This window comes from Tribolium madens, unplaced genomic scaffold (assembly GCF_015345945.1).
Source record: "Tribolium madens isolate multiple individuals breed KSU strain unplaced genomic scaffold, Tmad_KSU_1.1 Scaffold_7;HRSCAF=85;Tcas5.2_LG10, whole genome shotgun sequence".
Classification (NCBI taxonomy): domain Eukaryota; kingdom Metazoa; phylum Arthropoda; class Insecta; order Coleoptera; family Tenebrionidae; genus Tribolium; species Tribolium madens.
In genome coordinates, this window is record NW_025401050.1 from 8,673,615 (window position 1) to 8,686,707 (window position 13,093).

The following is a 13,093-nucleotide window of genomic DNA, read 5'->3' on the forward strand; positions in this document are numbered from 1 at the left end:
TCGACATTGTCATAATTTGATTACTTTTGCCTTAGTTTTTATCAAAATTTGAAGATCTTCTGTTTAATCAATAATCACTTTCAACGAAATGGTTTCCAATATGGGTTTAATTTGTTTTTTCTTGATTTTTTTAGATCGCCAATATTAAAATAATAAATTGATTGTCATGATGGTCATTGTTGCCATTTGTTATATTCAAAGCAGCAGTTCTCAAACAATTAGTACGAAATAAATTATTTTATTCTTCGACACTGTCAAAATTTACGGTTTTTCTCCCGTTAAGGAAGTTTTGACAATAGTTTGGCATTTCTCAATACGAAACGTCAGATTATTTTTAACAAGTTTAAGCCTTATTGAGTCTAATTCGAAGAATAAAATGTTGTATTCAACTTGTTTGAGTGTAAATCGGACGCTTTATTCCACCTCGTGGATGATAACCCACTCGGTGAAATAATCCGTCCGGTTTACACTCAAACTCGTCGAATAAATAACTATCCTTTCCTAATGTAAATTTTTATTTAATCTCTAAATTTTAATATCAAAACCGTAAACACCCCACATAAAACAAATGTTATTTTGTTAAAAACTACAAGCAAATCGAATCTATTATAATTATAATTATTATAATGATCTACCGATTTTCTACTACTATCTACATATACACTGAGAAAAATGAATAGTAACAGCTAAATGATAGATTAGTTTGACTAAGAAAAGTTTAATACTAATCCATGTATGTTCTCAAGCAATAACCAACATTGGAAAATAACATGTCGGGTTTTCCATTAAGTTATTGATTTATTATTATTGAACAAAATATTTTTTACGGTATTGTTATTTAGTATGTAAACTATAGATCGTAATAAATAAGTAATAATTTAATAGTTAATAAATCTATTTAAATTTTTGTTTAGTCAATAATGTATTTTCTTTACATGATAACCAATGGAAACGATTATTCAACAACAGTTTATTCTTTTTTAACCAGCATAAAGATTTTAACATATAACAAACGGAATTTCAAATGTAAATGCGTAAATATTACTTGGAAAAATTGCGCGCATGCTCACCACAACATGCAGTTGCACGTTGTGTGTGGTGAATGTGCTCCAACTTTGTTCAAACGAGTCTTTACATGAACGAATAGTTTAATGGTCATTTGTTTTTTCTGTTCTATTTGTGTTTGTGTTTTGAGGAGTGCAGAAGAACGGTTGACGAAAAGTGAAGCTGAAGCAGTGGCAAAAATTTGAAGGTTAGTATAATGATATTTACAATCGCCGGATCAGCCACCACCAGAAATTTTTAATTGCAACATGCTATTAAGATAAAAATATTTTTATGAGCAATAGATTCGAGCAGTGTCTGATTTGGACTGTTGCAAACTACATTCTCCATAATGTTATTTCAACTGCAATGATTTCATTTTATAATTAATGTAGTATATTGTCGATAAAAACTTTTGTTAAATATTAAGCATTTATATTTAATGTTAAACTGATGGAATCTTAATTATCTACTTCTTGGTTTTTCTTATTCAGATGAAGGAATGACATAGGATATTTTGCTGGATCTTGTTCAGAGTTTCCTTCCCCAGCTGGTGCCAAAATTTGATGACCAATTCAAATTGATGCGGCATATTAAAGAGTACAAATCTGCATCTTTGGTAAGTTTTTCAATTTTAAAGTCTATTTTTTTAATTTATTAGTGTTAATGCAGTGATCGACGTCCTGGCATCCTTGTCCCCGTGCAGTACTAAATACATAATTTGTACTTAATGATGTTTTAAATGTTTATTATTTTTCTTAATAAATTGTTCTAAATAATATATGTACAGTTTTATTCCTTCGTTAGGTATATTTTTACCTAAAAAATATTTTTCCCTTTAAGATATACTTCTTAACTATCAAGAACACATCTTTTAATATCTAATGCGAGATTATTAATCTTTAATGATCCTTGTTTCTTGTTAATAAATATTTCTTATTATTAACACTGCAATATTAAAGTAGATGTTAAGTTTTTATAAAATGAGAATCACTTAAAAACTAAGAAATGCTATGTTTGGAAATTCCAAACAAATTATTTATTCTCTGATAACAATAGTTTCTTCCGCCGTATTCTAAAAAATTATTAGTTTACATTTAAGCTAAATCTTTAACTAGTAAAAAACTGTTCTCTCAGTGTACCTAATTCATCAGTGAGTAAGAATCCAAACAAGAAATTTGGGATAATCATCAGTTTCTCTAGATTTCAGGGGTAATAACTTAATATTATGACACCAAATCTCTTATAACTTTTATGACTCCGTGTTCAGTTAAGTTTATTGTCAGAGTAATAAAAGCAAAGTCTTTCATTCAAGCGGTCAATAAAAATCGTTAACAATGGGAAAACAACGCCGTGTCATAATACCTGCAAAACTAATAGAATAGAACCGCACAATAAACACAAGCTATTTGAGAGTAGCTTTATTATATAACCAATGAAAAGAGCTTAAAGCATAAAGGCATAAAACTGTTTTCCTAAATAGTCAATCTAATAAAATCTGTACCAAAGACCTGCCCATAAAATAAACACAAGAAGACAACTCACTACCGCCTCATCTTTCCATTGGCCAGCCAATTATCCTCGCCGTTCCTCGATTGGCCCATTGCCCAAAGAGGGGAGATTTCTGGTGGAAGGGGCAACAACATGGCTGATTTACTACCGTGTCCACACCGAATGCCGCTTTTAGGTTAGTTTGAAAGCAAACGTCTCGAGTGGTGGATTAAGCACGCTACACACACCTGTTCGTTACGTGCAATTTATCGTATATACAGCAAGTTCCGAAAATCGGTGTGTGTGTTTTTGGAGCGAGTGACTCGGTTTTTCGCAGTGTTGGGTATAGGGGAAAAAGTGTCGAGTACGGTGGCTGGCATGACCGTGCAAGACGAAGTCCGGACCATGCCTCAAACTGCAGCCACGCGATCGCGTTTTATGATCACTGACATTCTGAGTGGACCGGCCGACGGGACGGCGATTATTAGGGGAAGGTCGCCCAGTCCGGGACCCAGGGATTTGTCGCTACACTCCAATCCCATCCATGACAGTGATACGGACAGTTCCGGACATCCGGATAACTCCAGTGTTTGTTCCAACGGTAAGTGCAAAATATTAACAATGGGAAGAATTAAGGAACAGACTATATACAGAGTGCGCCAGAACTCGCGCCCCAGAAAAAAATGCCATATAAGGTAACATGGAAAAAATGGTAAAAAAATTTTATCTATAAAAATTTCGAAGTTATGAGGGTTTAAAGTTTGCACTTTGACTCTATTTATTTCTGTTGGAAAAATAATTTTCCAAGTTTTTTGTGCTATAGGCTATTAAAAGAGGAAACAAGGAAGCTGTATCCTAAATTGTAACTTTGTTCAATGTTATTTGTGGCTTTTATTGGCAAAATTTTTGTACTTTTACTAAATAATTGTAAAAAAAACATACAAGATCATCAGTATCCTTAAATAGATATAAAAAAATGTCAAATGTCTAAATTTTTTGACAGATGGACTTTTTTAAACATTTTTTTCATGTTCCTGGTATCTTACCTAACTTGAAAATTTTCTCTGGGGCGCGAGTACTAGCGCACCCTGTATATAGACTTATCGAGTGTCAAAAAATTTATTTAAATGTTCAGTGTTCAAACAGTCAAAATTTGCCATATGTATATAAATAAAATAATTACTATTGCTACTATTTGTACAATTGTGAACAGGGAATATTGAACATGTCAATTTCAAAAATGTCCATGTAAGCCACGCTTTATTGTCATATTGATTGACGTTTGAAAGTAAAATTTAAAAATTTTAATTGAAATTTATTTTTGGCGTCGGTAGGTATTAGTTTTTTAGATTTCTTTAGTTTTGTTTTTTATATTTCACGTTTTTATTTAAATTTATTGTAATTTTATTTCTTGGTGTCAGGATAAAAATTACAAAAATCGAATGTGAGGTTACTTGCACATAAAGCCAGTTTTACATTTTTATGTTAACTGAATGACAAATCGTCCAAAATTCCGTGTCCGGAACTGTACTACAATTCACAACTTAGTAACTTTTATTTTGAAATTTGAAAAATTTTACAAGAGAGCAAGTCAGAACAAAAGAAATATTTATTTATTATCTAATACTACTAATAGAAATATGTACCTATAGTATATTACAAGCGATAGGGGAAACATTTAATTACCCAAGAGGGCTCAAAAAAATCATACTTGAACTCAAATTAAATATCAAGAAGTATTTATTATACTTTCTCAGAATTTTAACATGTGTCAACATTAAGCACGTGTCTTATGAGCACGAAAAAAAATATTTTTTTTTGTTTGATAATTTAATTAAGTATGACCACCTACTCGTACCTACATTATGTAGGTACATGAAGTCATATTCACAAAAAAATAAACGTATATCTACAGAGTGTGTCAGAACTCGTTCCTCAGAGAAAAATTTCAAGTAAGATAAAAAAAATGACATTTATTTTTTGATATTTCACTTTTTTTGCCTATTTAATAATACTGATGATCTTGTATCTAAATGTTTTTTTATAATTATTTAGTAAAGGTACAAAATTTTGACAATAAAAACCACAAATAACATTAAACAGAGTTATACAATTTAGCCAACAGAAATAAATAGACTCAAAGTGCAAAACTTAAACTCTCATAACTTCTAAATTTTTATAGATGTTTTTTAACAATTTTTCCATGCTCCTCGTATCGTACATTACATCGCATTTTTCTCTGGGGCACAAGTTCAGACGCACCTATATATAACACAAACGCGAAAAAAAGCTTTTCTTTAAGAATTTAATAAAATAAAACAAAATGTAATAATATATTGTTTAGAAAATTGCATTAGAGCAAATTCTTTATTTGTTGCTATTCGATTTTAAGCAATAGATATTTACATTCAGTTAACTAACATTGAAAGCGGAAGAAGAAAGTATTTTTATTTTAAAATAATGTTTAATTACTATTCAACCAACTTAAAATCAAACATAATGCTGCTAATAGTTTATTAAGTCATAAAAATAACCTTCTGAAATCTGTAATAAGACACTAAAGACACTTAACATTAATTTTAATTTTTTTTCTGCCACTAAGGCAATTTTTGACTAAAAATTGATCATAGTTGAATCATGCTTTTTTGTATACCCAAAATTTAGCAGCTTTTATAAATGGTATAGTTAATTATATCGATCAATGACCGAACTAGTTTATTAAAAAAATATCAAATGTGACAAGAAGTAGGTATTATGTCGTGCTATTCGCCATTCTGCCATTTTTCATAATATTTTTTCGGTAAGAAATAATGGAGTATTTTCGCTCAGCAGAGTCCAGTTGTTACACAGATTCTTCTTTTACACAGAAATTGTAATTATTACACCTGAAAAAACATAGTTGCGACGTTGCCAGTGTCGCAATTGAAATGGCACGAGGTGTAGTTGTTATGCATTTGAGGAGACGTCAAATCGTCAAAATTTTAAAAATTCATTTCAGCGTCACCGTCAAAAATGACAGAAATATCAAATGTGGTTTTTGATTACATATTTTACAAAGAAGATTTTTTTGTGACGGTGTCAGCGGCTTTTTTAAGATTTAAATTAGATTTGTAGGTTGTTTTGTAATTTGCTATCTTGCTTTTTTCGAACTTGTGATTACTACTACATATAGCTTTCCCAGCGATAGACTGGACTTTTATAAATATACTAGCAACGTTAAAATTACTAAAACAGTCCTATTTTGGGACCGGTTTTTGCGTACTGTTAGGTTGGTAACATTCGCCTGTCACGTTTTGTTATCCTGTCATTCCTGTCAAATGGATAATTTTAAGAATCAAAAGCTGATTGCTAATGATTGCTAATGCTTATTCTTTTTAGGGACAAAAATTTGAGTTATGCTCTCCCATTGACGTACCTAAATTTTTGAGCATGTTTATTTGAGGTTACAGCTCGCTGTTTAAATTAAAAAACTTGCTTTGCAATTCTTGCATTATCAAAATGTTATGGTAATTGCGACATTACAAACCTGTTTTTTGTTAAGGGACCATTTAAAATGTGTAATAAACGTTTTAATGTGAAAATTCAAGTACAACGCGCTGATGGGTACTACTTTTCGCGCGGAGTGTTAGTGACTTGTTTTTTGTTTTGTTTTTCTATTAAAATTGACACAGATATTTCAATTTTTTTAGCATATTTTTGAAAAAATTAACAGTACTAACTTTCATATGTGTCAAGTTACATGTGATTGTACATTAAATAAATACAAATATTATTAGTGCATGTTAAAACAAATGCTACATCAAGTTATGGTTATTACTCGGGTTATTATTATAAAGACTACTATTGTTATTTACCATTTACGTACTATTTACTTTATCTTTACCATTTTATACTTGATTAAACAAAACATGCAAATAATATCGAAATTTAATCATAGGTATTATTTTTATTGTTATGTGGATCTAATTGTTAAGACTTGCAAATACACTAAAACATTTAATTTACTAAAAACTACGGACCATAATAGTCTCCCCATCCAGAAACGTAACACAATTAAAATTGAATGAAACTTTATTCCAAAAAAAATAAGAGAAATTTCTAAAATCCTTATAAAGTTTAAAAAAATCATTAAAAAGACATTGAAATTCTTATTTCAAGTGTAGGCACTTAAACAAAACTTAAATAATTTTTGTTTTTATTATTTGAAAGGTAAACAGATACCATTTAACGACTCATGATAAGGCTAAATTTTGTACGAAAAATTAATAAAACTTTATTATAATTTTTAAATTATTTAAAGTTGTAAACACCTTTTAATAGGAAACAAAACAGGAAACGGTATGATTTAATTTCTAGTCTTTAGTTTGTTTAATTAAATTTAATTTATTAATAGAATTTGTCACCTTATAACTGACTGGTGCTGGAAGCAGGATATTGAATCTTTTTTACTAAATAAAAAGCTGTTACCCGTTGAGTCACTAAAACCAGATAGGTATGTGTAAGCACATCCTGAAACACCAACAATCCCAGTGCTTATCCATATCATGAAAGTTTCATTTACATAATTTGATGTTTTAAGTCGAAACATGTCGAAAATCCTATATTAACCTTTCTCAAATTTAGATAAAAGTTTCTTGTCGTTGTTAAACATGGCAATTATGTCACGATAAAACGAAATTTAAATTTGTTTTCTTCAACTCAATTAATTAAAAATCAATTTGTGTCCAAGTCCTTGTACGATAAATCACTCCACATTCATTGATTTCTAATGATAGAATCCTCGTAACATCCTTGAGCGATTTCATGCTTATTTTCGCATTCTCGGAACACACAAATGACATAAATCAGTATTTTACGCGTATTCCGAGAATTTTTCCATTGAGGATTTCAGCTCTGAATTTTCATTCATCATAAGCAGGAACTGAAAAACGATCATAATTAATTTCGTGCAAGACTATATTTTTCTAACATACCAGTGCATACAACCTTAGAAAATTAATAGAAGATTTATCAATTACGACTACCTATACGCAACCGACAATTTATCGCCATCTAACAGGAATTTTATATGAATGAATTTTCCATTCATGCGGCAGCGGCATTCACGCAACGCCATGTCTAATAAATGACAATTTAAAATAAGCACTGGGAAATAATTAATATTAATGTGACCACTGTTTAAAAAAAATAAAAACATTTTTTAATCTTTGTTTTTCATATTGCAATATTTTTTTTAATATGATACAACTCAAAATAATACACTGTTTTTAAGTTCTCCCGTATTTAACCAACAAAACAATTTTTTATGTACCTATTATTACTGATAAAATGGAAATAAGCACACCTTTTTTTAAACTATCAAATTATTTTTCACGTTGTTTTTTAAATAACATTACGTTTTTGTAAGTACAAGTTTAATACAAAATAAATATGTTTATACAGGGTATGTCAAAACTCGCGCCTTAGGAAAAAAATTTCAAGTATGAAAAGATACCAGGAACATGGAAAAAATGTTTTTGTCTGTGAAAAAAAATTGACATTTGACATATTTTTATGTCTATTTAATGATACTGATAATCTTTAGATGTTTATTTTTATAATGATTTAGTAATTGCAATTTAGAATACAGCTTTCTTGTTTTTTCTTCTAATAGCAAAAAAAAACTGGGAAAATTATTTTTCCAAAAGAAATAGAGTCAAAGTGCAAAATTTAAACTCTTATAACTTCGAAATTTTTATAGATATTTTTTTTTAACATTTTCTGGTATCTTACCTTGCATTTTTCTCTGGAGCCCGAGTTTTGGCGCAGCCTGTATATTAAAATTTAAAAGCAAATTATAATAACCTTACAATTATTGTGTTCTAAATTTTTAAATATTTTGTTTTAAAATAGTTATTTATACAGGATATATCAAAAGTAACGAACAAAATTCCTATTTTTGTTATGGGTTATTTAAAAAAAAAAAATCAAACAGGTCGATTTTATTTTTATAAATGCTACGGGAACATTTATGACGTTATTGGATTTTGAGTTATGACGTTATCATAATTTTTTTTTCAAACGGCAACCAATTATCTTGTTGACCGTTTTTGGTAATAGGTACATTTTTCTATCTTGTTAAAAGAAAATATTACCAAAAACAGTAAATAAAGTAACGTCGTTACTTAAAAATAATTGACGTTATAAATAATAGTATGTATAGTGAAAATGTATCATTTACAAAAATAAAATCGACCTGTTTGAGGCTTTTTTTTAAATGACTCATAAAATAATGAATTTTGTGCTCTACTTTTGGTTCATGCTGTACATATTACATAGAGTACTAGATTAATGATTTTTTCAACATCGTAATTTTTTTTTACATTAGTTTAACTTTATCGTCAATTTTTGTAACACATTTTTGAAATAGTGACCTATTGTTTGGTTGTCAATAATAAAAGTGTGAGTGGAGCTAATGTAGGTTAACAAATGTCGCAAAATTTTAAAATTTTGTAACTTATGTCTAAATTATTTTGTAAGAAATTCTAATTATGTTAAACATACTTTGTACAATTGTTTTAATTATGAAAAAAATTAAAATAAAAATCTTGAAACACAAAATTGTGTTCATTGGAAATGGAAACTATGAATTAAGTTAAAATAGTGTGTATATTTTGTATTTATGTTAATGTGGTCATCCTATTGAAATCAATCTATATTTCAACTAATGATTTTATTCGAATGTAAAAGTAATTTGATTTATTTGTAATACAGGTTGGTTACGCTAAGATTGCATTATCCGAAAACTTTTTCATTAATAAATTCAAAGTAACTGTGTTGGCTAAATCATCTTGTAATTTTTATAAAAATTCAGTAGGAGTAAATATCTTACAATAAGTGAAATTTACGATTTATTCTAGCTTTAAATTTTTAAAAACTTTATTATGTTTATTTTGAATTCTGGAAATGCCAGCGTGTGTCAATTATTTTCATATAAAAGAAATTGTTTAGAAACTGGCTGTTCCATTTACTGCCTAAACTGACAAATTAAAAAAGTGTTGTGTCTCATTATCCTGAAACAATATATCGTTAAAACGTAAAAAACTGTAACAAATAGCCTTAACAAGTGTGTGTGAACAAAGTAGAATTAAATTAATTAAAACAAAACTCGTAACAATAAAAAGGAAGAAAAAAAATGTATAAGACTTTATAAAACGTCCAAGCAATTATTTTTTATTATACGAGCTATGTGAAGAATTGGATTCTTCCTTAATTGCTTCATAGCTTGTTAAAGTTATTATCAAATTGTTCATATCTAATTAAAGGCGATTCAAAATCCAGTGTGAACTAATTCCCGGAAATTATTGTTTAATGGTTTGTTTTTATTGTTGTGACCATTAAAAGTTTCTAAAACTATTGTTCGAGAAATTCTTACATAAAACCAACATTTTCGATCCTTCTTCGTGTGTCTAAATTACTCTAACATCTTTTACGCACGCCACGCGAAAAAAACACAAAAGTAATTGTCATCATTTTCCTACACTCTAATCGCATAATACCGTGTCCAACACAAGTCGTATAAATTGTTCAGTTTCCGTGTAAAAGAGCCCATTATTTTTTCGTTAATTATACTCGTGTCTTCGGACACATAAATCTCGGCTAATTTCTTTTGGAAATTAGAAACGGGGCATTTTGCACGAGATAATGATGACACTAATAGACTCATTACACGTGGCAAGCCCAAAAAAAACTTGTGTAAGTCACAGCCACTTTAATCAGAATTTTAATTGTGTTAAAATGAGTTTTGTTTGCTTTCGTAATTTCCGAATTTTCCGTGATTAATTTTCCAGTGCGTGGCGTCGATTGAATGAAATATCGTCATAAACATTTCCAATCATTTCAGAAATGAAAACTTTATTGTAGTGTTGCGTTTAAGGTCACTTTCGCGTGATATGACATCGCGTTATAACCGTATCAAATATTGACTCTTCTAATAGTAGTCTTTTGCCCATGTTGATCTAAATCATCGTGAACAGCCTTAATCGAAACTTGAATAAATTATGAACGTTTGATTTGTGGTTGTTTTCCTTTGACGGTTATTGCATGACCAATATTTGTATCAATAAAGAGATTTAACAATCAAATGTCATCTGATAAAAAGGGGCGATTTTATGATTTGTTTGGAAAAAAAATTTGTATGTGTGGAACGGTTAAGAGCTCCCCACAGCGATTGTATTACATTCAGAAAAATCGCATGATTCCACTTCCTGTGTATTGTGCTCATGCACACACGTAAACACGTAACTGTTGTTATATAAACGTAGGAAGTTCATTTTTTCATTTTAGAAATTTATTTATTTACGAAAACGAAAGTTTAATTGAAGCGACTTAATAAAGCTTCAGATAACTAGCTCATTGCGGACGCACTTTTCTAATTAAATTTGTTTCGATTCACTGATTCAAAACGATGTTAAATTTGAAACTGAAATTCTAGGAATTTTCGTAAACTAAAACCTAACTGCTAACAAATTAAATAACATAATTAAGTGGATGTTAAAACTTATCTGTTTCAAATTGTTGTGAACAGAAAACATGTTTTTGATGTTGAAACTTTTAAAAAAATATGTAAAATAAATATGTAGTTATTTCTGTCTACAAAATTTAAATTCATTGTTTTAAAGTGAAGTTTGCTCCCACTTAACGACATTTAGAAACGTCGCTCTGTATCTCGTGTAATTTTAAAAATGGTCATAGATCCATTTAAAAAACCGGATTTTGATCAATATCAATTAAAATAAACATTATTAAAATTAGAGAATTTTTTTCCACCGTTTGTGGCAATGTAAATTTACTCAGTTGAGAGATTTTTGCTTCCTAACAGTACTTTAAAACATTATTTTTTTGAAAATAAATAACTGTTCAAAAGTTAAAACACGTAAATACTTCTTACAATTTTTCGGTTTCTAAGACTAGTCTACATTGCAAAATAAAATAATATTGTAGTACACCAAAACTAATTAAAAGAAAATGTAATTTCGTTTTTCTAGAATTAATTTTAAAATATCTGCCATGTGAACTTAAGATGAAGAGGAATAGTTGTTTTATACAGGGTGCGCCACAACTCGCGCCCCAGAGAAAAATGTCATATAAGGTAAGATACCATCAGGAACATGGAAAAAATGTAAAAAAAAGTCTACCTTCAAAATTTTCGAAATTATAAGAGTTTAAATTTTGCACTTTAACTCTCTTTTTTTGTTGGAAAAATAATTTTCCAAGTTTTTTTGCTACAAACTATTAGAAAAGGAAAGAAGGAAGCTGTATCCTAAATTGTAATTTTATTTAATGTTATTTGTGGTTTTTATTGGCAAAATTTTGTACCTTTAATAAATAATTATTAAAAAACATACACAAGATCATCAGTATCATTAAATAGACATAAAAAAATGTCAAATGTTAAAAAATAAATGACAAAATTTTTTGACAAATAGGATTTTTTTCATGTTCCTGGTATCTTATCTTACTTGAAATGTTTTTCTGGGGCGCAAGTTTTAACACACCTTGTATATTAAGGAAAAAGAATTACGGTTATATGTAATTTACTTGAACACGATGTAAATTTTGTGTTTCCAACGTTTACTTTTCGCTCTTTTTTTGATTTGTTAAAAAATAATAGCTATAATATATCACTAAGAAGTGAGAGAATTTATCAGATCGTGACTAAACTTGGTAGAGTGATAGACTTTGTTTCGGAGTAAATCAAGAAAAGTGGGATTTTTTTCCGTTGTGACTGTGTAAACTATTTTATTGGAATTTAATGTAAAATTACACGATGGGTATGGGCTGTAATATTATTTGGATAGCTTTTATAAAAATATAAAGCCATGAAAATGTAATTTTACAAAAAATAATTATACTATATTTTTAAAAATTGCAAAATGTAAAAACAGATATTTTACATTACACACTTAGCACTTTTTTTATGTTTTTGAGGCAACTTCACATTTTTAAATCGTAGTAAATTTTAGATAGTAGCGTTAAGTATTTTTAAATGAAATTTACTCTTTTTAAAAAAGTATTTACTATACTTTTCCTAAGTTTTTTTTATACTGTAGGTACTATACATTTTATGGTAGTAACTTTACATTGATGCGAACTGCATTTGTCTTTTTGAAAACAAGTTTGATTAAAAAAACCTAATTTCTGTTTTGTTTTTAATTAATTTTTGAATAATTATCTGAACGTAGAAGTTACTTATGACAGGTTTTTCCTTTCCATACTTATGAGCATATTTTCAAACGATCAACTACTTACCAGGTGAATAAAAAATATGAAAGCAAACGTTTATGCTTAAACTAATTTTTAAATTTTTTTTGTTTTTAAATCCTACAAAAAATATTTTTTTAAATAGCAAACCTACTATAAAACCATTTTTTTTCGTAAAGGTCATGATCTAAGGATTACAACTGTCTAATCTAATATAAATTAAAGTACAGACTATAAAAAATGTGATTGTAATTTGAGAACGAATTTTTGTTTTGTTTTTGGGTTATGCGATTTTATTTATCAAAATTGCAATGTA

The 13,093-nt window shown here is 28.6% G+C and overlaps 1 protein-coding gene across 1 annotated transcript in view; it reads left to right on the forward strand.

Annotated features, from left to right (window-relative positions):
• The first annotated feature begins 2,750 nt into the window (after positions 1-2,750).
• Positions 2,751-13,093, forward strand: part of LOC123009582 (homeobox protein B-H1-like) — a 50,456-nt gene continuing 40,113 nt past the window's right edge. The window contains exon 1 of the mRNA XM_044405988.1: positions 2,751-3,136. Coding sequence (XP_044261923.1) covers positions 2,914-3,136 — 223 coding nt within the window. The 5' untranslated portion in view covers positions 2,751-2,913. The remainder of the gene's footprint in view (positions 3,137-13,093) is intronic.